General features: G+C 48.3%; 1 protein-coding gene and 1 non-coding gene across 6 annotated transcripts in view; both read right to left on the bottom strand.

The window, feature by feature from the left end:
• Window positions 1–27,534, bottom strand: part of Dync2i1 (dynein 2 intermediate chain 1) — a 65,488-nt gene that overhangs the window by 26,061 nt on the left and 11,893 nt on the right. For 3 of the 5 annotated variants that reach the window (XM_046440595.2, XM_046440470.2, XM_046440398.1), the window contains 9 exons: window positions 25,610–25,915; window positions 19,771–19,826; window positions 18,469–18,523; window positions 12,548–12,625; window positions 11,591–11,807; window positions 7,764–7,866; window positions 5,185–5,314; window positions 4,003–4,112; window positions 3,047–3,137 (listed from right to left, as the gene is read on the bottom strand). In XM_046440595.2, coding sequence (XP_046296551.1) covers window positions 3,047–3,137; window positions 4,003–4,112; window positions 5,185–5,314; window positions 7,764–7,866; window positions 11,591–11,807; window positions 12,548–12,625; window positions 18,469–18,523; window positions 19,771–19,826; window positions 25,610–25,915 — 1,146 coding nt within the window. Of the gene's footprint in view, window positions 1–3,046; window positions 3,138–4,002; window positions 4,113–5,184; window positions 5,315–7,763; window positions 7,867–11,590; window positions 11,808–12,547; window positions 12,626–18,468; window positions 18,524–19,770; window positions 19,827–25,271; window positions 25,463–25,609; window positions 25,916–27,534 lie in introns of those variants that run through there. The other 2 variants (XM_046440680.2, XM_046439797.2) reach the window with 2 other exon arrangements.
• On the bottom strand, window positions 20,938–21,009 carry Trnaa-ggc (transfer RNA alanine (anticodon GGC)). The gene has a single exon. It is a non-coding gene; the product is annotated as a tRNA-Ala (tRNA).

Below are 27,534 nucleotides of genomic sequence, written 5' to 3'. Positions count from 1 at the left end.
GAGGGGAAGGGGGCTCCATGAGAACCCAGGGGAATGGAGAGGGGAAGGGGATCCATGAGGACCCAGGGGAATGGAGAGGGGAAGGGGATCCATGAGGACCCAGGGGAATGGAGAGGGGAAGGGGGCTGGGTGAGAACCCAGGGGAATGGAGAGGGGAAGGGGGATCCATGAGGACCCAGGGGAATGGAGAGGGGAAGGGGGATCCAGGAGAACCCAGGGGAATGGAGAGGGGAAGGGGGCTCCATGAGGACCCAGGGGAATGGAGAGGGGAAGGGGGATCCATGAGGACCCAGGGGAATGGAGAGGGGAAGGGGGATCCATGAGGACCCAGGGGAATGGAGAGGGGAAGGGGATCCATGAGGACCCAGGGGAATGGAAAGGGGAAGGGGGATCCATGAGGACCCAGGGGAATGGAGAGGGGAAGGGGGATCCATGAGGACCCAGGGGAATGGAGAGGGGAAGGGGATCCATGAGGACCCAGGGGAATGGAGAGGGGAAGGGGATCCACGAGGACCCAGGGGAATGGAGAGGGGAAGGGGGATCCATGAGAACCCAGGGGAATGGAGAGGGGAAGGGAATCCATGAGAACCCAGGGGAATGGAGAGGGGAAGGGGGATCCATGAGAACCCAGGGGAATGGAGAGGGGAAGGGGGCTGCATGAGAACCCAGGGGAATGGAGAGGGGAAGGGGATCCATGAGAACCCAGGGGAATGGAGAGGGGAAGGGGGCTGGGTGAGAACCCAGGGGAATGGAGAGGGGAAGGGGATCCATGAGAACCCAGGGGAATGGAGAGGGGAAGGGGATCCATGAGAACCCAGGGGAATGGAGAGGGGAAGGGGGCTGGGTGAGAACCCAGGGGAATGGAGAGGGGAAGGGGGCTGGGTGAGAACCCAGGGGAATGGAGAGGGGAAGGGGGATCCATGAGAACCCAGGGGAATGGAGAGGGGAAGGGGATCCATGAGGACCCAGGGGAATGGAGAGGGGAAGGGGGCTGCATGAGAACCCAGGGGAATGGAGAGGGGAAGGGGATCCATGAGAACCCAGGGGAATGGAGAGGGGAAGGGGGCTGGGTGAGAACCCAGGGGAATGGAGAGGGGAAGGGGATCCATGAGAACCCAGGGGAATGGAGAGGGGAAGGGGGATCCATGAGAACCCAGGGGAATGGAGAGGGGAAGGGGGATCCATGAGGACCCAGGGGAATGGAGAGGGGAAGGGGGATCCATGAGGACCCAGGGGAATGGAGAGGGGAAGGGGGATCCATGAGAACCCAGGGGAATGGAGAGGGGAAGGGGGATCCATGAGGACCCAGGGGAATGGAGAGGGGAAGGGGATCCATGAGAACCCAGGGGAATGGAGAGGGGAAGGGGGCTCCATGAGGACCCAGGGGAATGGAGAGGGGAAGGGGGATCCATGAGAACCCAGGGGAATGGAGAGGGGAAGGGGGATCCATGAGGACCCAGGGGAATGGAGAGGGGAAGGGGGATCCATGAGGACCCAGGGGAATGGAGAGGGGAAGGGGGATCCATGAGGACCCAGGGGAATGGAGAGGGGAAGGGGGATCCATGAGGACCCAGGGGAATGGAGAGGGGAAGGGGGCTGGGTGAGAACCCAGGGGAATGGAGAGGGGAAGGGGGATCCATGAGAACCCAGGGGAATGGAGAGGGGAAGGGGATCCATGAGGACCCAGGGGAATGGAGAGGGGAAGGGGGATCCATGAGAACCCAGGGGAATGGAGAGGGGAAGGGGGATCCATGAGAACCCAGGGGAATGGAGAGGGGAAGGGGATCCATGAGAACCCAGGGGAATGGAGAGGGGAAGGGGGCTGGGTGAGAACCCAGGGGAATGGAGAGGGGAAAGGGATCCATGAGAACCCAGGGGAATGGAGAGGGGAAGGGGGCTGGGTGAGAACCCAGGGGAATGGAGAGGGGAAGGGGGCTGGGTGAGAACTCTTCATAAGCCGTGGAGTAAGTGGAAGGTTCAGTGAATACTGAGGGGAATGGAGAAGGTAAGACCTGCAAGGTTTTCTCTTTAGAAATGAGACAACTGTTTTAGCTGCAGGTGATCTAGTGTTACAGGAGCCATGTGGGATCAGGAATGATCCATGGTGACTCTCCACCCTCTTCCTCTCACTCTGTATGCATTCCATTTCTCACTCTCCCACTGTTGACAAGGGCTAGGTCTTAATCCCAAGACATTTACACTGACCAAGGATTAGATTGTAACAAAAAAATTCTGTCAAACTTCATCAGTTTTAATCCCTCCTCTCAAATAGCAGTGACACTGTGATGTAGTAACTACCATGTGTTTAGTCATCATTTGAGTCATGGATGTGATGTAACCAAAATAGCAATGTCATGTTCTTTAGCTCTGCTCTGATTTAAATTCCGATCACACATAATAAATTTATGAAACAACTGAGAAAATCTGAAGATTGACTTCTTATTTTAGTTTTTAGAAATTATTTCTAATAACTTTTAAGAAAATCCTTTTCTTCAGTGAGTTATATAGAAAGGTTTATGGAGGGCTATTTATGATGATTGTGATTGTTATTGATCAGGTTGGTGGGGCTTAAGGAGATGAGAAGGATATGTCAAACCAGATAATGTCCCTGAGGTGACCCTAGTGATGTGCAGAGCTTTACAATATTATTCCCTTCCTTGGTACATATTTTAAACCTATGGAAAGTGAGTTTAAAAATATTTTGAGTTTTATTATCTTCAAATAGCCTAGATTTATGCATGCTTTGCCAACTTAATATTTGGGTTCTTAGTCTATAGTTATTCTAAAATATAAGAAACTACTATTAAAATACAGAATCCAGATACACAGATAGCACTGCTAGTGGTATATAATACCTTTAGGGCATCATTTTGCATGTTGGTTTAATAAATGTAACACTAATATTTTGTTAGAAAACAATACCTGAAAATGAATACCTGATTCTGATGTATCTAATCCATTAAAGCTCCAAGGTTTCAGTAGCTTCTTTGTTTCTAATGCAACTTTATGCACTCGCACATAGAATAGAAAATACTATAGAGTGTACCTGACATGCTGCCCGGAGAAAGCTGGATAACCTTGGAGTGTCAATCTTGGGTACAACTGTAGTGTCACAGAATTCCCGTTCTTTACTACCTAACAGATGAAGCAAATCAATACAATTGACTATAACGTGGTCATACCTACAAATCTTTTGAGTCAAGATGTTACAGGTGAATAGTAAGAATCCTGAAGAAAAGTCAGAAAACTTTGCATTATATCCTGCAGATACTTTAGTAATTTTTTTTCTAGAAATAACTGTATATTGTTTGTGGGAAGTCTATAAATTCAACCTTACATAAATATCTCAAGAAAAGTCATGAAAAAGAATTAATTTACTATCTAAGTGTGTGAACATCCCTAATTCAAAATCTAAAACCTGAAGCACTTATGGTCTCAAGCGTTTAAGACAAAGGAAACTTACCTGCATTGTTTTCTTAACGGGGTTTACCTGAGGAAAGGGAGCAGTATGATTCCCTGCCATATGAGAAAATCCTCAAGAAAAACAAACAACCGATAATGTATGTCACATGTAAACCGCTGCACAGCACCTAGCACAAGCCCTGTGTTCCAGGGACCTCTGGTCTATCTTGAGGGACATATCTGCAGACACCACCTAAAGAGTGACATTCTAAGGGCAGGGAGCGACAGGCCCAGGTGGAGTGGGTGCTTCCCAGTGCAGTCCTGAGCAGTGGTCGGGACTGCACCTCCCCAGGTCCACACAGGCTCAGGTTTGAACCTCCTCAGTCAGCAGCTCCAATGCAGTCACTGCCTCGCTGATTCCATTTCTTTTAAAGAATACTGTGTATTTCCATAGTCTAACACCAAGAACCATACAAAAGAGAAACACATAATAAGAAGGAACAAAAAAGGAAATAAGTTTCAAAACAAAAAAGAAAGAAAATAAGTAAAAATAAAACAAAAAGATTGTTAAGACATTCAACAGTTAATAACAAAGTTTTACCATATACAATGGCACCTTCTCCTGGATGCTGGGTCCACACATCCCTGGTCTCTATATCTTCAGTCTGAGTGTCTCTTTCAACATTATCTTCATTATACTGAATGTATGCCTTAGAGACAAAGGTATGTTGGAATTAATGTTTGGTCTCAATTTCAGAACAAATTGTCATTTGATGAAAATAACAATTATGATTTTTAAAAGATGATAATAAGTCTTGTGTTTGTGTCAAAAATGAGTATATCATGGCATAAACAACAATCATGCAAAGGCTGCTTGTGTCCAAGACATTTGATAAACATAGGTTTAATTTTCAACAGTGTTTCCAAAATGTCACATCCAACAATGTGCCTTCATTTTGAAAATACTACTTCCTTGCCTACACACATACTTCAAAATGTTCTGGCTTTGCAAAACCAAGCATAATTTTTGTATTTCAAAAAGGTACCATGCTGGGCTGGGGATGTGGCTCAAGCGGTAGCGCTCTCGCCTGGCATGCGTGCGGCCGGGGTTCGATTCTCAGCACCACATACAAACAAAGATGTTGTGTCCGCCAAAAACTAAAAAATGGATATTGAAAAATTCTCTCTCTCTCTCCCTCTCTCTCACTCTCTCTTAAAAAAAAAATAAAAATTAAAAAAATTTTAAAAAAAAGGTACCATGCTTCAATAAAGGCACTTGTGTTACTAATCACTTTGAGATTAGTTGAGAACGGGCGAAAAATTAGATAATCTGCTCAAGGTCCCAGTAAGTGAGCTGCCAGTCAGGATGCATGCTGTCGGCTTCCTAGGGCCACACTGTGGCCTTGCTGCTGTAATGAGGTTGCCCAATAGACCAGGTGAAGGCTGATAGTACCCATAACGGACCTGGAAAAATGGAAGATAGGACATCTGCCTTCAAAACCCTGCCAGCCCTTACTATTTCTGGATCTAACTGGAATCAACTTAGTATGAGGCTGAAGTTGTTTTCGAGAAGTCATGACATACATGGTAAGTCCAAGTAAATTCACTAGGGCAAGGCGTAAAAATTAGTGTGAAAAATTCATTAAAGAAAAGTCTTGTGTTTGTGTCAAAAATAAGTATATCATGGCATAAACAACAATCATGCAAAGGCTGCACTGGCCTTGCATGTGGCCTTGGTTAAGGCCTTGCACTTGGCCCTTAGTTAAGACATCTTATACTAACCTGCTTGGTATTTTTTTTCCCGAAGTTTCTGATATACATGTCGTATTCATTTACTGGTGGTAGATCCAAGAGAGAGTAAGTGAATGAGAAATCTAAGTCGATAAGCCGAAGTAGTTTTGTACTTCGTGTCCTTTAAAACAAATTGGAGATAAGACAAAGTTACACTGAGAACACACATCGGGGGGCAGGGAGGATGAAAGGGGTCTATGGCTAGCTGCAGCCAACTGGCAAGGGCCTGACTTCTGTCCTGCCAGGCCGAGGCTGAGGCAGTCAGTGGTGTCAGAATGACCCGGTAAAGGTGCATGAATCTAGGTGTGTGGCCTCCTGAAGCTGCTGGGCTCTTGGTCCCTCTGGTCCCCTGCTAAGCCATGCAGCTTGCTGCACCTGCCACCAGCTGCCTTCATATCCTCCCTGTGGGCAGCACCTACAGTGGCTTTGTTCTCCTGACTGGATCAAGTTGCATGTGACCTCCCAGGACCTGTACCCAGACCCAGCCATGCACCAGCCTACAGCTGCCCAGGCACAGCAACTGCCCTGCTAACCACCAAGCTCGCATCCTCTCACTTTACAAAATAAAATTTCATCTCATATTTATGTGCGTCCAGACAACACACTGTATAGTTTTGATCATATGAGTTAGAAAAGCTGTGTTGAACCCATATGCAACTTGAATCAGGTTTTTTAAAAAAGCTTAGCCACACAGCAGGAGCTTCAGTGGGGCTCAGAATATAAGGGCAACAAAACTGTGGTGAAGCTGCTATTTTATTAATGATTTATGTGTTCACTCAGCAAATAGCTATTGAATGTTACTAAGGCCGTGCACTGAGCAAGTGACGTAAATTTTAGACCTGCGTTTTTATCTTTTTTTTTTTTTTTTTTTAATTTTTTATTGTTGGCTGTTCAAAACATTACATAGTTCTTGACATATCATATTTCACAATTTGATTCAAGTGGGTTATGAGCTCCCATTTTTACCCCATATACAGATTGCAGAATCACATCAGTTACACATCCACTGATTTACATATTGCCATACTAGTGTCTGTTGTATTCTGCTGCCTTTCCTATCCTCTACTATCCCCCCTCCCCTCTCCTCCCCTCCCCTCCCCTCCCCTCCCCTCTTCTCTCTCTGCTCCCTCTACTGACATTCGTTTGTCCCCCTTATATTATTTTTCCCCTTCCCCTCACTTCCGCTTGTATGTACTTTTGTATAACCCTGAGGGTCTCCTTCCATTTCCATGCATTTTCCCTTCTCTCTCCCTTTCCCTCCCACCTCTCATCCCTATTTAATGTTAATCTTCTTCTCATGCTCTTCGACCCTACTCTGTTCTTAGTTACTCTCCTTATATCAAAGAAGACATTTGGCATTTGTTTTTTAGGGATTGGCTAGCTTCACTTAGCATAATCTGCTCTAATGCCATCCATTTCCCTGTAAATTCTATGATTTTGTCATTTTTTAATGCAGAGTAATACTCCATTGTGTATAAATGCCACATTTTTTTTATCCATTCATCCATTGATGGGCATCTAGGTTGGTTCCACAGTCTTGCTATTGTGAATTGTGCTGCTATGAACATCGATGTAGCAGTGTCCCTGAAGCATGCTCTTTTTATAGACCTGCGTTTTTAAAAATTATTATTTTTTCATTATTCTCAGTCCCATTTAGGTTTAATACAATAGACTTGACTTCAGAATATAAATTTCGAAATTTTACAAATTCATAAATTTACATTAATTACAAGGTTGGACTTCAATACCTGGCAGCTCTGGGTTCAAAACTCAGCTCTACAATTCAAGAGCTGTTAACCTTGAGCCTCATTTCTTCTCTGTAAAATGGGCCCTAAGGATTTGGGGTGACACCTGAGGAGCACAGCACCTAGTGGTTCCTTATAAAAATAAACTGTAGCTGGGCGCAGCGGTATATGTCTGTGATCCCAGCGGCCTGGGAGGCTGAGGCAGGAGAACTGCAAGTTCAAAGCCAGCCTCAGGCTGGGCGTGGTAGCACACACCTGTAATCCCAACAGCTGGGAAGGCCGAGGCAGGAGGACCAGGCGTTTAAAGCCAACCTCGGCAACTTAGCAAGGCACTTAGCAAATCAGTGAGATCCTGTCGCTAAAGAAAATATATACAAAAAAAGGGATGGGGACATGGCTCAGTGGTTAAATGCCCGTGGATTCAAAAAAATAAAAATAAAAACAAGTTGTAACACCTATTTCCTGAGAGTAGCACTCTCGCATCTGGAAGTGGAGGTCAAGAACATGCACTCTCAGGCTTCCTTCAGGCGAGCGAGGCTCGCCAAGTTGCAGGGCCACACAAACCAGGCTCATCTGCTTAGCGGGGTTCTGACCTGAGGCTCACAAATGTGCGATTGGGATTCTGCGTCAGCCAGAGTAGACCGTGAACTCCAGGGCCCTTCTAACAGTCAGCCACAAGCTGAGGCTGAGGGTCCAGTAGAGACCACAGAGGTGTGGAGCAGACCACCCCCACACCCAAACAGGCACACCGAAAATAAACTGGAAGCTCTGCTTGCAAAGTCCCCCAAGCCCCTCAGCACCCCCACCGTCTCCCCGCCCACCTACTTCTGCTTAAGGGCCTGCATCCGGCTCTTCTGACGGTGCGAGGCTGTAGCAAAGTCCACAAAAATCCCACAAACAGGGGCTCTGGACGGGGAAGTATTCACATCTACACAAGAAAAAAGAAAAAGTTATTTGTGTGACAGTGAAATATTTCCTTCAAGCAAAAGAAAAAATTAAGAGTAAAACAATCAGAAGCACACGTGATGATCAATTCGATAAGCTCTTTGCTGGATGCTGATATCACACTGATAATGCCTTCCATAGGTGGGCATCTAGAGGCCTATTCCTTCCTATTGTACCAAGAACTTTCAGACAAGGCAAAATTTACTGGTCACCTATTGTATATACTAATCACATTAAGAGTTTTACAAATATTTAAGAGCATATATAGGATACAGTCCTCTATCCCAACCCCACCCATCCACTCTGAAATAATAATAAATGAAGATTACAAAGTAGTCTCCCTTAATCGTGCCTTTACATTCTGAGGTTTTAGTTACCCACAGTCAACCATGGTATGAAAACATTAAACAGAAAATTCCAAAAATAAGTAAATCATACATTTCAAAATACATGTTATTCTCACTGTGGCAGGATGAAATCTCACACTGTCTTGCCTGGCACGAAGCATCCCTCTGCACAGTATCCACACTGTATGCACTGCCCACCCGCTCATCACTGAATGGCTGTCTGTTATCAGATGGACTATCTTGGTGTCAAGGTGCTTGTCTTCAAGTGACCTTTATTTTACTTACTATGATCCAAAAGCACAAGAGTAGTGGTTCTGGCAAAAGAGAAGCTTTAAGTGCTCCCTTTAAGTGAAAAGGAGACTCTTCTCCACTTTAGGAAAGCAAGTCTCATGCCAAGTTGTTAGATCTGTGTGAAGAGCAAATCTGTCCATAAAAACGTGAAGAAGGAAATAGGAGTACTGCTTCTTTTGCTGTCACACCTCAACCTGCAGAAGTCACAGCCACAGTGCATCCCAGGGGCCTAGTTAAGATGGAAAAGGTTTAAAATACTTGTGGGTGGAAGACAGGAACATGTTCCAAGGACAGCAGCAAGCTGCAGCAGAAGCCTGAAGCCCGTGAAGCCTTCAGCAAGGGGTCCCCTGCAACAAGGGGCACCAACTCACTCGCTGCACCTGAGGGATGATTCAGGGACAGGTTTGGACTGAAAGCATGGAAACTGCGGGCGAGACTGCCTGCCAAGGAAGACGCCGCTGCCCTTTTACTCGGACAGGAAGGGTTGGAATTTAAAGCCTTATCAATGACAGGCAGTGCACCTGGTCATCCTGAATCTGTTTGCTGTGAAAATGACAAGGTCAAGGCTCTATTTCATCTCAGACACCACCTGCTCCAGCCCCTTGACCAAGATGTCACCCGTCCCGGTGCCTGCTGTGGGACCACCTCTGACTGGCAAGTGATGCAGACCCTACTCTGGAAGTGGGGCAGAGCTGGAAGACTCCCTGGAAGAACTTAGGGAGTGAAGTGGAGGATGTTTTAAAAGGCTTCCTGGGAACGGCTGCGAAGTCAGGAGAACTGTTCATGCAGCAAGACAAGGAGATGGAGAAGCATTTGCCACCGTGCAGTGACGTGGAAGTACAGAGGAAGAGGAGGAAGAAACGGAGCAGAACCAGCAGCATGGACGTCACCCAAACTCACTAAAGTGCTTTACACGGCAGGACACTCAAGGACGAGATTGTGAACTATGTCCTCCCACGCAACGCAGCACTCAAGTGGTCACCAACCCCCACAGCAATGGCTCAGTGAGTTAAAAGGAAAGAGGCCACCACTTCCCACTACAGCGCTCTCCAAAGGGTTCAGCAAAAAGAACTGTCAACCGTGGAGCTCCCCAGCCATCGGCATCATCAGGGCTCAAGGATCTGCCGTCACCCAAAGCAGACCACGCTCCTGACACCAATGTGGCCCAGGGCTGTGTCAAGGAACGTCACTCACTTCAGCTAATCACAGATTAGGGTGAGTACAGGACAGTATTTTGAGAGACATGTCCACTTAACTTCTATCACGGGGTATGGTAACGGTTGTTCTGTTACTGTTCATGCTGCTAACCGCTTACTGTGCCTAATGTGCAAACCAAACTTCATCATCGGTCTGTATGCATAGGGGGAAAGCACTACATATGGGGTGACTTCAGGCACCCATGGGGGTCTCAAAAGGCATCCCCCTCAAATGAGGGGGACTCTTGCTCTCTACTAAAGGAAATGGGAAATAAATTAAAAACAAGTGCAAATCAAAGAAGAATGTGGGTATGAGCCTAGAAGACTTTCAAAAGTTTCCAAAGATTGATCAGACTGACCAATGACTGGCTGAGCGAAAAGGTCCGCAGCAGGACCAGCTCCAGCCACCACCTTCCTGATGGGAGCTGCCTCTTCCCTCAAGGGTTCCCGTGGCCTCCTGTGTGCAGCCACCCCACGCTCGTGTTCACATGTTCAGGCAAACGTATCTTCATCAGTCTTTTATTCCCCTTCGAGAACAGAATGAACGTCTTGCTGTCTTAGTTTCCAGAACTCTCAGTGTCCTTGACCACACATTCTCTCATTTTCCTTGCTGCCTTTGAGACAGAGGGTGTGGCTCAGAGGACGCCACACCTCGGGGTCAGAAGACCACAGAGCCAGTCCCAGCACTGTCACAACAAGCTTCCTGACGACAAGTGCCACACTGCATCTCTGTTGTCTCCCTGCCGCATAGGACGGCCGTGAGGGCACTGGGTTTGGGGAAGGCGGTGTGCCAAGGGCAAAGCCCATGCACGCCTGAGAGAGGCCACCAGTCCTGAAAATGAGGAAAGTGGCAGACAAGTGTACATCACAGAATGAAGACACCCCAGTGCAGAGACCGAGGAGCTGGGTTACCTCCTGCAGATGTGTGAGCTCCCAAGCACCACAATGAACCCGAGTGCACTGCAAAAAGTCACCTGAGGTTCACAACCACACTAGCCGCAGGGTGCAGCAGGGTATCCACACAAGACCAGGCCACTTTGACAGCTGGGGATACCATGACAGAGAGCCAGCACCAGGCCCCACGGCACTGACACTCCGCGGCGCTGGTGGGGCGCTCGTGCTCTCCAGCATGTGCCCGTGTTGGCCGCCTGACCTTAAAGAAGGCCTCACTACAGATACCCTTCAGGAAACCGAGGCACAGAGAGGTTAGGTGACACCCAGAGTCATGTGACTGCAAGTGGCACTCAGGATCTGCAGCTGCAGGATGAGTGCTCTGAGCTCTGTGGGGAGCCAGTGAGGCGCGCCTGCCATCCCAGCTCCTACGAGGCAGAGGTGGGAGGGTGTCACATTCTAGGCCAGCCTGGGCGACACAGTGAGACCCTCTCCTGTTCTCATAACTTGCCACATCCAGAGGCCACGAGCCCAGGGTAAACAGTCCTGATTTCATAAAGAAAACCCCTGGTCAGAAGCCAGCTTCCCACTGCCTCCCCTGAGCGGCACCTGGCCTTCGTGGCGCTCTGATGCTGGCCTCCTGTGACAGCCCTGATTTCCCCTGCAGGAACAGAGGAGGACGTCCCCAGGAAGGGGAGAGCACTGCAGGCAGACCAGCAGGAGGCCGGAGGGCAGGCCACACTGCTGCTGGACAGCTGACCCACCACAGCCAGCCCTGCCTAGCACCAGCACCATGGGGCCTACAGCCTCTCACAGAAAGACCCTCGCCACATGAGGTTCATGCCTGAGCGGCCCCAAGCACCAAGAGCCAGGGCACAACCGTGGTGGGACTGCAGTGCCGGGTGTCTGCCCACCGCTGGAAGGAGGGCCTGAAGGTTGGCCAGCGGCTGAGAGCGGCCCCGCAGTGCCACCGTTCACACACCTGTGCGGGGGTCCCCGGGGCCCTCCGCCAGCCCCTGCTTCCGCAGCAGCTCTGAGGACAGCTCCCCGAGCCTCTCGTTTTCTGCGTAGATGGCTTTCTGAATTTCTTGTATCTCCCTTTTTTGGGCTAAAGGAAGTTCTTCCGGTTTTTCTGTTGACTCAGGCTCGTTGCTGCTATCATCATCTCCATCACAAACCTCAAAGTCATCTTCATAGTCCTACAAACAAGGACAACGGTTTGGGACCCTTAAGACAACAGAGTTAAGTAACACTCACACAGAACAAAGCGTGACAGTCTAAGACAGGCAGAGTCCTTATCACAGCTAAGAAAGACTTCATAGTTCACTAATGTTGACATCGTTAGATCATCAATCTGTCCGTACTACTGCACTTGTCCCGAAGACGAACTGCTCAGCAGTGGGCCACACCCCCGCCACCTGGACGTTCCCCCCACACACCCGGGTCCCTGGAGCGAGGTCCTTAACATGCCTTAACAAGCTGTGGTAGTTTTCAATTTGCGAGTCCTACAGCTTCTTGGGTGAGTTTATTCCCAAGTGTTTCATTCTTTCTGATGCTGTTGCAAATGTGATCGCTTTTATGATTTATTTTTTTTTTTATATTCATTGTCAATGTAAGGGAAGATAACTGGCCCTTGTGTGTTTAGGAATTTGTCCTGAGAATGGGAAAGTGAGTGTACAGGGACAGTCACATACAAACGTCTGGTCACAGTGCACTGAAGGGTGGACTGACTTTAAAGCCCTTCAGTCCCATCATTTTGTCAAGCACTGGAGAAGCGTTGACAAGCTTTTTATGGGGAACAGCTCGACCCAAGTCAGACTTTATCAGACACGGACATCTAAGAGTACTAAGAAGACAGAAAGGATGTGAAATTATTACACAGAAGGTGATTTTTCAGAACAAATCATAAGCTGAGAGAAATTTTAACTTTTATACTTACTTCAAAATCATCTTCAAAACCAACTGTATATTCATCAGCCTCAGCATTTGCTAAATCCATGTCTTCCCTTTCAATTTCCTAGACATGAAAAATTAAACATGAAACAAAAACATTCAATCACAAACGTGAACATTGTGAACAAGTGGAAAATACACGCTTCCTGAGATGCATTTGATGTTGCCAACTTAGATATGTACGTATTTATAAGACTAGCAGCACCTGACTCTGAATGCTTATAATGCATATACCTATAACAATAACATACTGTACATTTCACAAAGCTAGAGAAAAGAATTTTTAAAGTTTTCACCAAAAGAAAATGATAAATGTTTGAGACAGGTAGGTTTAACCTGATCTAAACAGTATGCACTGTACACACATGATGAATACTATCTATACCCCACTAACATGAACAATCTTTATGTTTTATACACCATTTAAAAACAAATTCAAAAAAAGATCTACCCAAAGAGAAATTTCAAGAGGAAGAAAGAAAGATATGCACTTGTTAATTTATAGGTATGACCCAAAAAAGAAAATGGCTAGTGTAAGTGTGACTTAGGAAACACAGCATTTCCCGGACACGTCTAATTCTAATGAGGAAAAATGGATTATGCAAACACCCTCAGTGTGCAGCTATCTGTGTCCAAATGCATCCCTACTAAGCGGTGCTAATCGCACCTGCACTGAGAGGAACAGACAGAGGAGTAGGCCTGACCCTGCCTGACTATGAGACCCAGCATCTCTCTCGGGCTGGCCCTACTTCTCACCTGCGACAGGGCACGCACTGTCCTCAAGCATCCCCTCTAGATTACATGGAGTTCAGGGGCACCCTGCTAGGAAAGCTGACCACACCACATCCATGTTCACGTCAGAGCAGCCCCACCGCCTAACAGCTGAGGCTCTCGACATCTCACGCCTACAGCAGCAGGTCAGAGGAGCCACAAGTGCAACCGGAGGTGGCAGGGAGCCTGAGGGAGCCCTCCGGGGCCTGGAGGTAGGACTAGAAACCACAGGGCTCTATGGGGACCCTGGGGAGCGAGAGATGTTCCCTTGCCATCAACCAATGTGCAGACAACAGAGAAAGCAAACTTACAGGAGCGAGGGAGGCCGCAAGCTGGTGGCCGGGACTGCGAGTGCAGGGAGGGGCAGAACTCTCAGAGGACAGGCAGGTGCAGCCTGGAGCTCACAGAGCTGGCCAAGGGCTCGCTCATGCCACCTACCCGTCCAAGTGTGGCCTGTCACCATGCCACCCAGCAAGATGCCACGCAGCAACCGCCAGGAGATCGCTAGTTATCCACAGAGAGACCCTCCATTTATGCCCCTAAGACTAAGAGACTGATGAGGAATTTCTTGGAACCAGATGCTGTCTGTTTGTTTGTTTTAAGTATTGATAAATTGAAAAGCTTCTAGCCAAGATAATGAGGGGAAAAGAGAGGACCAAAATCAAACAAAAGAAAGGATATAACTACAGCTCCCATGGGCATCAAAAGGATGACCAAGAGCCAGGCACCACGGTATACAACTGTGATTCCAGCAACTTGGGAAGCTGAGGCAGGATGATCACAAGTTTAGGGCCAGTCTGGGCAATATGGTAAGATGCCGTCTCAAAAAAAAAAAAAAATGTTTTTAAACAGCCGGGGACGTAGCTCAGTGGAAGAGTACTTAGTGCCTAGCGTATGTGAAGCCTGGAGTTCAATCCTCTGTACCACCCAAAAAAATTTTAAAATAACTAAAGGATGACCAACCAACTCTATGAACAATTTAGGCCACAGCACGATAACGTAGGTAAACGGACTGATCTCTTGAAGGACACAGGCCGCCAAACTCACACCAGAAGAAAGAGATGACCTGAATAAGCCCAGGTCCATGAAGGAAACTGACTCAGCAGCCAGAGGCCTCCTGGAACACAGAGCACCAGGCCCAGCTAGGGCTAGAGGCCACAGGATCTCTGGCCTGCGTCAACGAAGACACGCTATGACCCCCCCAACCTCTTCCAGAGGACCGGCCATGCTCATTCACGGAGGCCACCCTACAGTAACACCAAACCAGACACACGTTAGCACCAACACCAACCCCAGTATGACAGAGCCAAAATCCTCAACAGACCCGTGCCAAGTGTAACAGATCACGTATAAAGACTCCCACTCCACGACTGGCCAGGACTTGTCTGGATCAACATCCAAAGATCAATACATTCCATTCCATCAACAGATTAAAAGGGAAAAAATTGTATGATGTCCCAACAGATGCAGAAAAAGCACCCGACAAGCCCCAGCACCATTCCTGACAGAATTCTCAGCAAACTAGGGCTGGACTGGGTGAAGAGCATCTGCAGCTGACGTCACTCACCATGGTGAGGAACCCCGGTCCCCTCAGAGTCAGGAACAAGACACGCTTCTCCTGACCCCGACTCCACAGCACAAGCACAGGAAGAAGGGACACCACTGAGAAGAAGCGAGCTTCGTTCTCGGTGACAGCGCCAGTCTGCTCAGGCTGCAGCAGGGCGGCCTGTGCCACCAGGAGTGGGAGGCCGAGGCGAGGGGACCACCAACGTGAGCTGCCTGGGCAGTTTAGTCAGACCTTGTCCCCAAACGCAAAGGCATTTTAAGGGTTTGGGGATGTAGCTCTCCGGTAGAGAGCCCCTGGGTTTAATCCCCAGTACAAAAAAAAAAAAAAGGTGACGACGACGACTCAATATTGTCAAGATGTCAGTTCTTCCAACTTCACATACAGAATCAGTGAAATTCAAAATCCCAGCAAGGTGGTGGGAAAGTTGGTGCAACTATTATGGAAGTGCTATGGAGACACCTCAGAAAACTTGGAACGGAACCACCATTTGACTCAGTTATCCCACTCCTTGGCATATACCCAAAGGAATTAAAATCAGCAGCCACATTAATGTTCATAGCAGCTCAACGTACAATATCTAAACTATGCAACCACGTAGGTGTCCTTCAACAGATGAGTGGATTAAAAAAATGTGATACACACACACACACACAATGGAATATTACTCAGCCACAAAGAAGAATGAAATGATGGCATTTGCTGGTAAATGGATGGAGCTGGAAAATATCATTCCAAGTGAAATAAGCCAATCCCCAAAAGCCAAAGGCCGAATGTTTTCTCGGATATGCAGATGCTGATTCACAGAGGGCAGAGCATTAGGGAAGACTAGTTACCTTAGATTAGGTGGTGGGGAGTTGGGGAGAGGAGGGGTACGAGGACCGGAGGATAACAGATGGAGTCAGACATCATTACTCTATGTACATACATAACTGCACGACTGGTGGACTCTACATCGCATATACCCAGAAGAATGAGAAGCCATAGATATTCTGTAGATACAGGCAAACTGACTCTACATATACAAAGATCATTACCGCCATAGAGCGGTCGGGGGCATTTTGAAGACAGATCCTTATTTCCAACCCGACTGCCTAGTGTTCTGTGGTTAACATCTCAATATGGGACTTTACATTTTTAAAAGCTGGGGAACAGGCCAAAGGAGAGGTGGCCAGCAGGAGGGCACTGTCCCCCCATGCTCTGGGCCTTGCAGGACATACATCAGGACATGGAGCAGACAGGGAAATGGAAGACGGAGATCGGGGTCACAGTCCCGTGGTTCCCAATAGACAGTCGAACCACCTCTGCAAACTGGGTGACGGTGGCAATTATGGGTGGAGAGAGGAGTAGCCACTTCATCAAGATGGACGTTCTCTTCAGCCGGACACAAAAGGTGGGGAGCGTGTGTGCCACAGCAGGGCCTTCCTAAGGACACGTTGCTGTGCGTTTGACCCCTATTTCTTTCTTTTTTAAATTTTTTTAAAAATATTTTTTAGTTGTAGATGGGCATAATATCTGTCCAGCCCCAGCCCTCTGACCCCTATTTCACTGCACCAAGACTGAGCCCCAGTGTACACCACAGACTCGAGTGACCGTGACCTGTCAGCACAGGCTCATTGGTGCGACAGAGGTACCCTTCTAGTAGGGGATGCCACAGTGACGGAGGCTATGCTTGCATGGGGGCAGGAATACAAGGGGACTCTCTGTACCTTCCTTTCAATTTTTCTGTAAACTTCAAGTTGCTCTAAAAACATTAGATCTCACAACAGACAGACACGGTCCTCTGGGCACACCACACTCACACTGCACCTGTCACCTCCGCCTGCACCTGCTGACTGACAGGAGTGTGGGACCAGAGCTGGGGCACACCCTCTCCTCTGGGCCCAAGCCCACTGTGTCCAAGGGCCTGAGGGAGAGGTGGGGTCTGGGACAGACCCCTCGCTTCCTGCAGAGCCTCAACCACGCTGGGGACAAGACAATGACGCGTGTGCCACCATCCAGGTGTCCCTGGGCCCAGCCTCCTCCCACCTCACCTCCCAGAGCTCTAGGCAGGGCCTGGAGCCCCCTGCATCCACCCTTCTCCTGTACGAGGCACCAGCATCCTGTCGAGAGCCATCTGTGGGCTGCGTGGACTTCATTGGGACTGCAGCCTTGGAATCAGAACGTCTGGTGTTTGGGGACTTCCCGTGGCATCCCACAGGGTGAGATCACCCAAATACCTGTGAATCTCTACTCAGCTCTGCCTGGTCCCACAACTACCGGAGATGGGTGACCTGCTGTAGTCGCACTGCCTCTCAGAGACGGGGGTGACCTGCTAAGATGCCAATCATCCTGGTGACTGCAAGACATCAGGAAGCCAGACTCCAGCCCTGAAAGGCACCCCTGCCTTTGAGGTACCCCCTTAAATAGACCATGGGAGCCATTTCTTAATGTCCAGCTCCAGCTCCTGTGTGGAGTGGGTCTATCAGGCGCTCTGCTTCACAGTTATAAGTCTGACTCTGTGTCTTTTGTTCTCCACTAATTGTTTCTGACTGACCTTCTCTGGTGGCTTACACCCTCCTGGGCAGCAAGAAGGACCCTCTAGTGAGGCACTGGCTATCTCCCCACACATCCCCCTCCGCCCGGCTTCACCTCTATTTCTGAGAAATATCAGCCCCTCGTCTGAGCCTCACCACGCACGGTGCCTGGACCACGCAAGGGCGATGCTCTGCTGAGGTCCGCCGCTCTCCGGCAGTCTCCTGCAGCACAGTGCTCCGAAGGCTCGCACTCCCTCCTCCTGCAGGGGGCCGTGCAGGCCTCCCTGCTCCCAAGATGAGCGAGGCTCTGGTGCCCGAGTGTGGACACAACCCAGCCACCGTCTCCCATTGCACAAGCAAGACGGCCTCACCAGGACCGCGGATGCCAGCAGGGGAGAGTGCACATTTCCCGTTAAATGGCATGCATCCCTGCTCTGCTGTCCAGAGGAACGGTGAGACCCGACAAAGGGCACGGTGAGCAAGCATGCTTCAGGATGGGACTGCCTGACCCCTCACCTCGGGCCTTCCCTTCCTTGCGGCCGGCCCACCACGCCTGACAGGCACAAGTAAGCGCCACGCTCAGGTCTGGCAGAACGGGCCTGAGACAAAAGCTGACGTGAGAAGTCGCAAGAAGGTTCAGAGGAGAAACCACTGGGTTGTGAGAGCCTTAACCCCATCACTGGTGGGATTTCCTGGGTGGTGACTGAAGCGGGGACTGGGAGGAGTGGCTTGGCGGTCTATACTGAATCTGCACAGTGGAGACTCTCCCTCTGCCACACTCTCCACCAGGTTGGCCTGCCTCACCTCGAGTTCTGAGGAACAGAGCCGGCTGCCCACGGACTGACACCTCTGAAACATGAGCCCCAGATAAACTCTTCCTCCTTTACAGCTGGGCTGCTGGGTCCTTTAGTCACAGCAGCCAAACAGCTGCTCCCACAGCCTCTCCTGGGAACGGTTCCCCTCACACTCATGGGCTGTTGCTTCTTGCATTCTGGGGGAACCACACGTGGACAGCAGCTGACTGTGCGCACACCCCGGTGGTGCTGAGGGTCTTACCTTCCCCCGCGAATCCCTCTCCCTTCCACTGCTCCTCGCTGCACTCTCCAAATGCCTGGAAAGAAAGCGCAACCCATCAAACAGGCTGTGAGAGGAGGGCACCCAGACCCTGAAGCCGCTGCGTCCCAGAGAAGGCCCCAGTCACCACCGGGGAGAGCTGTGGGCGGGCACCATGCAGGCTCCCATCCTCTCACATTTCACTATGTCAGCAGCAGCTCCAGCTAGAAAACACCTCAGCAGATGCAGAATCTCCGCATTTTAACAAACTTGTGTATGCAAATTTATATCCTTTACAAATCTTGAAACTTTCTATAATTTTCAGTCAGTCCTGAAAATTATTTTATGTGTAATATAACAATATTTATATTTCCACATTAAATGTTTATAATAAAATATTTTACTTTTGGGGGGGGGAGGGGGGATAGGGATTGAACCCAGGTGTACTTACCCACTGAGTCAGATCACCAGCCCTTTCCTTTTTATGCTTATTTTGAGACAAGGTGTTGCTAAGTTGCTTTGGGCCTCACTAAGTTACTGAGGCTGGCTTTGAACTTGCAGTCCTCCTGCCTCAGCCTCCCAGGCTGCTGGGATTACAGGCATGCACCACCACACCTGGCCTAATTTTTAATGATATTTTATAATGTTAGCCAGGGCCTAAAATGAATCAGATTTTAAACTGATTCTTAGTTTTTACAATGCAGATTCACACCAACTCAACACCAGACTTGAGCAGCTGGGTGTGGTGGTGCATGCCAGTAATCCCAGAGACTTGGGAGGCTGAGGCAGGAGGACTGCAAAGTTTCATGCCAGGATGGGCAACTTAGCAAGACTTGCCTCAAAACAAAAAATACAAAAAGACGGAGGGGGGCTGGAGTAGTGGCTCAGTGGTAGAGCGTTTGCCTGGCATATGTGAGGCCCTAAGTTCGATCCCCAGCACCACATATAAATAAAAGATCCATTGACAACTAAATTTAAAAAAAAAAAAAAGGACTGAGGGTACAGTTCAGTGGTAAAGCACTCCTCAGTTCCATCCCCAACACTAAAAAAACAGAAAACAGAATAAAGAAAAAAAATTTATATGAGTAAATACTTAAAAAATCAAAATATGACTATAGCAAGTTATGTCCAGGCTCCCTTAGTATGCCTAAAATATGATTCGGAGGGGTTAAATCTAGAGAAAGTAAAGTTTAACTATAATTTATTCCAATTTACCAGGTGTAATTAAATCTAATAAGAAAAACTCATTTTAAAGCATTCCATGAGAACTGCTTCTCACTTGACAGTCAATATACATCTCCTTACTGGTTGCCAGTCCCATCTCTTCTCAGACTTGTTCCTCGGCTTCTGGGTTCACCATTCTGTCAAGAGAGGAAGAGTGCACACCCATTAAGAGCCACGTCACCGTGCATGGCGTGTGACCACCCCCATAACACAAGCACACACTCAAACCCTCCTTGGAACTTATTTCAAAATGACTATTTACTAGCTATTTTGAGTAAATTAGAAAACTAATGCAGGCAAATTTTAAGACAGTGTATTGGACAAGGTGATTATACGTCAGCTCAGTAAGTGAAAGTGAGAAGGCCATCCATTTCACATAAGTAACATAGTATGTACCAATTAATCTGACAAGTTCCTCAGACTACTTAAAACTGTGAATTCTGAGGCAAACAGACTATGCCTATTCCACAGATCCACTACCCACAGAATGAAACTGTGAAGGGGAGGGGTGTGGCCCAGTGGTACAGCATCTGCCTAGCCTGCACAAGGTCCTCAGTTCAATCCCCAGCACAGCACACACGAAAATTTAAGCAACCTTCTCTCGAATTAAATGAATATTTTGAAATAAAACTGAAACTCTAAGATTATAAATCAATATACACAGTGGATATTTGGAAAGAGCCTCGTCTGAAGCGCAACACGCAGGAGGAGGCAGCTGGGGGAAGGGCGCCCCTGGAGTGAAGGAAGGCAAGAGCCCTGGGAATGGTCCTTGGGAAGCACAGGCAACCTGTACAAAAGCTTCAAAAGAGTCAACAATACCAGGCTTGCTTGGACCTCTAAGAAAACTGTCAGAGAATAGGCACAGAGTGCTTGCTTCAGCAGCACTTACGCTTAAACTGGAAAGCAACCAAAGACTGTAGTGAGATTTCAACTTGCTCATCACAGAATAATTCATAATAGCAAGTATGTTCATGATCTTAGGATTCAGTGTTAGGCGCCTTGTTGAACAGATGAGCTTCTGACCACATACGGAACATCAGACGGTTTGGATTTGGGTTTTTATTTTGCAGTACTGATGACTCAACCCAGGCGTGCTCTACATCTCCAGTACTTTACATTTTTTTTTTTTTTAATTTTGAGAAAGAGTTTCATTAAGTTGCCTAGGTTGAACTTGAAGTTGGGATCCTACTGCCTCAGGCTCCCCGGTACCTGGGACCACAGGCTATTCCCTTCTTGGTTTTGTTGTGTTTGCAATGCTGGGGATTGGACCCAGGGTCTCCTGTGTGCCAGACAAGTGCTCCACCACTGAGCTACACTGCAGCCCCTTTAGATGATCACTAACTACCCCCATTGTGGGAGGCCAAACTAGCACGTGACTGCGTTCCTCTCCTCTTCTCATTGCTGTGGCTTCCTCGGTCACTCTGTGATCTGGTTGCCTAGGTAACCAGATGATAGCCCCAATCTTTAGGGTTGAGCCACTGTGTCTCTGTGCATGGGTGTGCTTTCCCATATCCCCAAGGATCCAATTACCTCACCTGTCCTTGTGACCCCGCCCGGCTTCACCTTCATTGGATGGAAATTTCTAAGAATTTAGAGTCCCCTAATAAAAGTCCATTCAGAACGTGCTCGGCTTTCTCTCTCGCCAGCCTCTCGTGTGATTCCTCACTCTCCCATCTGGGGAGCTTGAGGCCGAGGGCAGAGGAACCCACCTGGAGCTTGATTTAAAGGTAAACTGGGTGTCTGTGTTTTATTCTGATGCCTTGGGACTTTTCCTCAGGTGACTTTAGTTAGCTGTCTGCACGGGTCGTAGACGGCACCCCACATTAGACAACAAATGGGAAGAGGATGTGGGGGAAAGGGATCACTTTTCCACTGTTGTGGGATTGTAAATTAGTACGGCCACATGGAAATCAGTGTGGAGGTTCTTCAAAAGACCAGGCATGGGAGCACCATCTGACCCACCTCGACCCATTCCCCGGTGTTTAGCCTAAAGAATTAAAGTCATACTCCAGTGACACATGCATACCAATGTTTACGGCAGCACAATTCACAAAAGCCAAACCACGGAACCAGCCGAGGTGTCCATCAACAGATGGATAAGGAAAATGTGCAGTATACACACAGTGGAGTTTGACTCAGCCATAAGAAAACTAAATCATGTCATCTGCAGGAAAACGGATGGGAACACCACATTAAGCAAAATAAGCCAAACTTAGAAGGCCACAGGTCATATGCCTTCTCTCATATGTGGAAGCTAGAGAGGAAAAAGGAAAAGAAGAGGAATCTCATGAATAATCAAAGGGAGATCTGCAGGCCAGGGGGTGGCAGGAGGAGAGGGAAGAGGGAATTCTGGGAAGGATACTGGCCAATTATATTTTTATATTGTGTGGAGAAATAAACAAACACATAATGACAAGTCCCACCACTAGGGACAACTATAACGCGCCAATAAAAAATATGAAAAAACCTATATTCCTGTATTAAGTGTTTCCCACAACAAAGAGAAAGGAGCCGCGTGACTGCAGCCCATCCATGCTCAGGAACAGGCGGTTAGGGCTCACACACCAAACAGGGTAATTCGTATTTTTTTATGCTTTTCTGTATTTAAAAATATTTCTAAAATTAATAATAATATAGGGGCTGAGGCTGTGGCTCAGAGGTAGAGCCTTCACCTAGCATGTACGAGGGCCTGGGTTCGATCCTCAGCAACACATAAAATAAAGATATTGTGTCTAGTTACAACTAAAAAATAAATATTAAAAAAATTTAATGATAATATAATTACACATTTAACAGAACAGTCTGTCATAGTCTACGGAACAGAGGCAGGGAAAAGAATGCGATGTGTAGAGCTCAACAGGAACACGGCGAGACCTGCAACTGGGCAGACAGCAGGAGGAAGAGGAGGAAACTGACCAACTGGATTAGAACAATTAAGCCTGGGGGTGGACAGACAGGAGCAGTGCTAGAGGGTCCTGACCTGGACTATTGCCAGCCAGTACTGCACCTGGGGCCAGGTGAGAGGTCCCAAGGCCAGTGATGGCAGGTGCTTCAACCTCCACTACCTCCACTTCTATGACACCCAGAGGAGGACCACACTGCTGACCCTGGTGGCCTCACAGGCAGAGCTGGACAGGGCTCAGCAATTCACTGTCCAACTCCTGTGGCCTTGCCACCTGGTCCCTCAGGACTAGGGCTCTGTAGTTCTGGACTAGAAACAGAAACTTACAACGGATGGTCAAAGCCGCTACTACCAAGAGCAGAAAGGAGCATGATCTGACCTTCAAAAGAATAAAAGCACAGCAGATAGGGTCCCAGAAGAGGCTAATGACTTTAGGACTTTAGGAAAACACTTGTCACATTCATCAGCTTAACCACACCACATCTCTAATTGATAACTGTATAATGTTTACGATAAAAGACACATGATTTAATTAAAATAATGGACAAAAAATTATACAGGGCGAGGTGTGGTGGGGCACGCCTGTAATCCCTACTAGTTGGGAGTCCTTGCAGGAGAATCACAAGTTCAAGGCCAGTTTGGGCAAATTAGAGAACCCTGTCTCAAAATAAACATTTCAGAAAAAAAGGGATGGCATGTATGAAGCTCCGTGATACCGCACATGCCTTGGGTTCAATTCCCAGCACTGAAAAACACCGCCATCAACGGGAAGAGAGCAGTGACCAAGGAGAACACACTCTTGGGAACAGTTCTGACTTATATCTGTTATCCAGGTACAGTTACTCAGAATGCCCCTAGGACACAAAATACTACTCTAACAGAAACAAGGTTAAAAAGCATCTTCTGAGTACCTGCAAGTCTCCACAAAGAAAAACATTGATTATAAATGCTCAGTACCACCCCTGATGTCAAACTGCACATGTGCTCATCCCACGGGTTCTCTAATTAGAGAACAGAAGCACTGGGTTCAAGCCTCACCACCACATTACGGTTCACAGCTGTAATCTCAGTGCCTAGAACAAGGCCGGTCACACAGCAGCAACTCTACTACAGTCTAAAAAAGGAAGTTTGTCAGTCATCGGAAACATCTGGATCTAGGTTTTTTTTGTTGTTTTTTAGGGATTTTTTTTTTTTTTTTTGGTACCAGGGATTGAACCCAGAAGCACTTAACCACTGAGCCACATCCCCAGCCCTTTTTATTTTTTATTTTGAGACAGGGGCCTCACTAAGTTGCTTAGGGCTTTCATTAAGTTGCTGAGGCTGGCTTTGAACTTGCAACCCTCCTGCCTCAGCCTCCTAAGATGCTGGGGTTAGAGGCGTGCACCACCAAGCCCAACTGGAACTACTTTTAAAGGCAGTGATTTAGTAAAAATGCAGAATAATGTTCCTAATGGACCACTTCTGCACCCACCTTTATAAAAGCCAAATACACGTATTAAGACATATCCAGAAAGGTGTTTCTGGGGCAGAATTAAATAAACACCAGCCAAGCAGTCATTTCAAATAACTTATTAGGGCATGAACAGTACGCAAGTTCAAAAAACAAAGTCTGTGCTGGAATCTAACATGGGTATGTGGGCATTCTCTGTCAGATTCTGTCAGCTTTGCTATATGTATAAATACATTCATAATAAAATGTCGGGGGAAACAATAAAAGTTGTGATCCAGGGAAAGAGCTTTTAAACACAGACTGCAAGCTGTCCTGAGGCTATGCCTCAGCAGCTGCCCCACTTGGCTTTCTGGCAAGGGGCTTAGAGGGGTGACGGGGGGGGGGGGTAGGGAAGGCATGGGCTTTAGGCACCGCACAGGTAAACAGTGCTCTCTCAGAGCGTGGGGAGCAGGACCAGTGTTCTGATCCACAAGGAGGGCTGTGGAGCTCGCACAGGGAGGAAGGCCTTGGGTGAGGGCAACGCAGGCCGGGGACTGACGTGTGACACAGCAGTACTAAGGGCTGACCAGCTGAAGGCCATCCCTACCACAAATGCGTCCCGCTCAGACGCTCCTGGTTCCAATCCAGGCCCTCAGCTACCCCACCGTGGCTCAGAGGGTTGGAGTGTTCCCCCGGCTCGGTACCACCTGGGCTTCCTGACCAGATGCACACCAAGAAACATGACAATCCAGGGGTGGGCTTGCGGCTCAGCAGTAGCACGCTCGCTCACCTAGCATACATGAGGCATCACCTACAAATAGGTGAAATAAAGGTACTGTGTCCACCTACAACTAAAAAAAAAAAAAGAAAGAAACATGACAACTGAATCCCATCTGCTTCAGACTCTGCAGGAAGAGAGCACACACGTAAGAAGAGGTGGGACCAAGGTGTGTCTAGGGAAACAGTGAGCAACTGCAGAGGTGAAGCTCTCATACATGGAAGGAACCCAGTGCTTGCTTTATAGTTTCATCTGTCTTGGTTTTTAGCAGATTTATACCACCGATTCTGGTTGACAATAACTGCTTCATAATTATTCACTTCTTTTTTGCCTTAAAAATATCAGCTTTTTTTTTTCTGTTTTTGGTGCTGGGAATTGAACCCAGGGATGCCTAGTCATTAAGCCACATCCCCAGCCCTTTTTGTTTTTTATTTTGAGATAGGGTCTTCTTGTTAAATTGCCTAGGGCCTCACCAAGTTGCTGAGGCTGGCCTTGAACCTGTGACTCTCCTTCCTTGGCCTCCCAGTGGTTGGGATCACAGGGTACACCACCATACCCAGCTGCCAGCTTCCTTTTGAATGTTAAATTTAAACTTTCACAATAGATTTCCAAATCTGGCCAAAGTATTCTGATACCATAATCGAAAGACTTGCATTCATGATTCCTAAAAGGCAAAATAGAGCAGTACACAATTAGCCACACTTCTCCAAGCCCACTCTCAGGCATCCCCGTGACAGGTCCGACTTCCTCCAGAGCCGCCACTCACACGGACTCGGACGACTGGGGACCCCACCGAGCACCAAGATCATACCTTGGACTCCCTTTTCCTGTGCTCTTCTTTCCACAGTCTCTCTTTTTTATCCATGCTGCTTCGGTGCCTCTCGTCAAAATGAAAGGCTTCTTTGTGTGGTTTCTCTTTATGTCTTTCTTCCCCTTCTTTGTCAGAGAACGCGCTGCTCTTTTCTTTTGAATGTCTTTCTTTTTTCTCCCGTGTGCTGCTTTTTTCTCGGTGTTTCCTCTCTCGATCTGCTTCCCGTGGCTTCCTGTGCCTTCTTTCACCACCCTCCTTATAAAGCCAGTACTTGAGAGGGTTGTCTTTGCTGTCCCCATACTGCAACTGGGAAGCGCAACAGGGAGACGCACATGAGCGAGGACAGTGGCCCTGCCTTTACACGGAGGTGAACAGCGGGGAACTCAGAGCCACCCTTGCCCCTCTGCTCCATCACCACTCATCACAGCACGTATCTCCCCAGGGCAATCTGCTACCTCTAGAAAGAAAATGCTCCACTACTCCACACGGCTGGCCTCTGAACCCACAGGTAACAGAGGTGCAGAGGTCCACTGTCCTCACCCTGATATGGAAAGCAGTGTCCAGCTCCCTAGTATGATGGCTTGGGTGCTAAATGTGCCCACAGGCTTCTGTGTTAAGGCTTGGTCTCCAGGGTGGCACTACTGGGAGGTGCTGTGGACCTTTAGAAGAAGGGGCCTAGGGGGAAGTCCTTGGTTCACTGGGGCATTCTCCCAGTAGAGGCTCTGGGACCCCAGTCTCTTCCTCTCTCTCTATTCCCTGGTCTGTGGCGAGTGGGCTTAGTCCATTATGTGCTCCTACTTGATGCTCTGCCTTGACACAGACCCAAGACAATAGGACCAGTCAATCAGGGACGAGAATCTCCAAAACTTATTTCTATAAGTTAAAGGTCTCAGTGACACAATCAGCAAAGCAAAAGCAGCACTCAGAATCTAGGCCCTATGGGCCCCTCCCAGAAAGCCTCTGTGCCACCCAGGAGCCCCTCAGTGAGCACCACGGCAGGATGCTTCCTCTCTTCAGTGCAGGGTCACATCCCTCACACTAATGGTGCAACCAGACGAAGAGTCTTGAAAATGGGGCCATCCTGCAGTCATCCCCAGGTCCCCAAAGCCACCGTGGGTGCCCAGGAAAGATGGATGACACTCACCAGAATGTGTACCAGGTTATTATGACCCAGCCTTTGGCTCAGACTCCATTCTGGGGGCACCGTCCACAGACCTACAGACCCCACAGCACACATGTCCCCAGCCTCACCCCAAGCAGGGGCCTCTGGACTCTCCATCTAGGATCCCTCCTCACCACGTGATTCCCTACAGTCCCTCACCCCTCCTGGGGACCCAACAGTCTCTTTCTTCTCCTTTGCTCTGTTCTCCCAGACTCTGGTCCACCCCACTGGCCTTTGCCAGGATAAGAAAGGCAGGTGTCTGGCCAGCTCCTCAGTGGACAGGTTAGATCACTGTCACCATTCATTCACCAGAACAAACTCAGCGGGAACTGAAGATTGACGTGGTACTCACAGAAGCTGGAGTCAGGGAAGGGCTGGGTGCTGCAGCAGCAAGAGGGATGGTGAGGGCAGACCTGCCTACTTCATGATTTGCACTGACTTATAAAAATAAAGATCCCACAGGTCAATCAATTCTAGACAACCAACAGCAACACAGAGGACTGGCACATTAGACTTTAAAAGTTAGCCATGCCACAAGAAAGTAACAAGGGCAACAGGTGTAACTTGCCAAGAGGGCAGTAAACTCTTTTCAAGACTCCCAGAGGGTGCAGTGGGATACAGGAAGACTTCTGCTCCATGCACAGAAGGGCACTTGCTGCTGACAGCAGCTAATTGAGTATTTCAAAACAGCCAGCACAGTGGATTTCCAATGTCTCTAATGCAAAAAAGCAAAGTCTGAGGGGATGGATACGCCAATGAACTG

This window comes from Marmota monax, unplaced genomic scaffold (genome assembly GCF_021218885.2).
Source record: "Marmota monax isolate L192 unplaced genomic scaffold, Marmota_monax_Labrador192_F-V1.1 WCK01_AAM20220418_F8-fsc00275, whole genome shotgun sequence".
NCBI lineage: Eukaryota > Metazoa > Chordata > Mammalia > Rodentia > Sciuridae > Marmota > Marmota monax.
The sequence above is the reverse complement of the archived record's forward strand: the minus strand, read 5'-3'. Positions and strand labels throughout refer to the sequence as shown.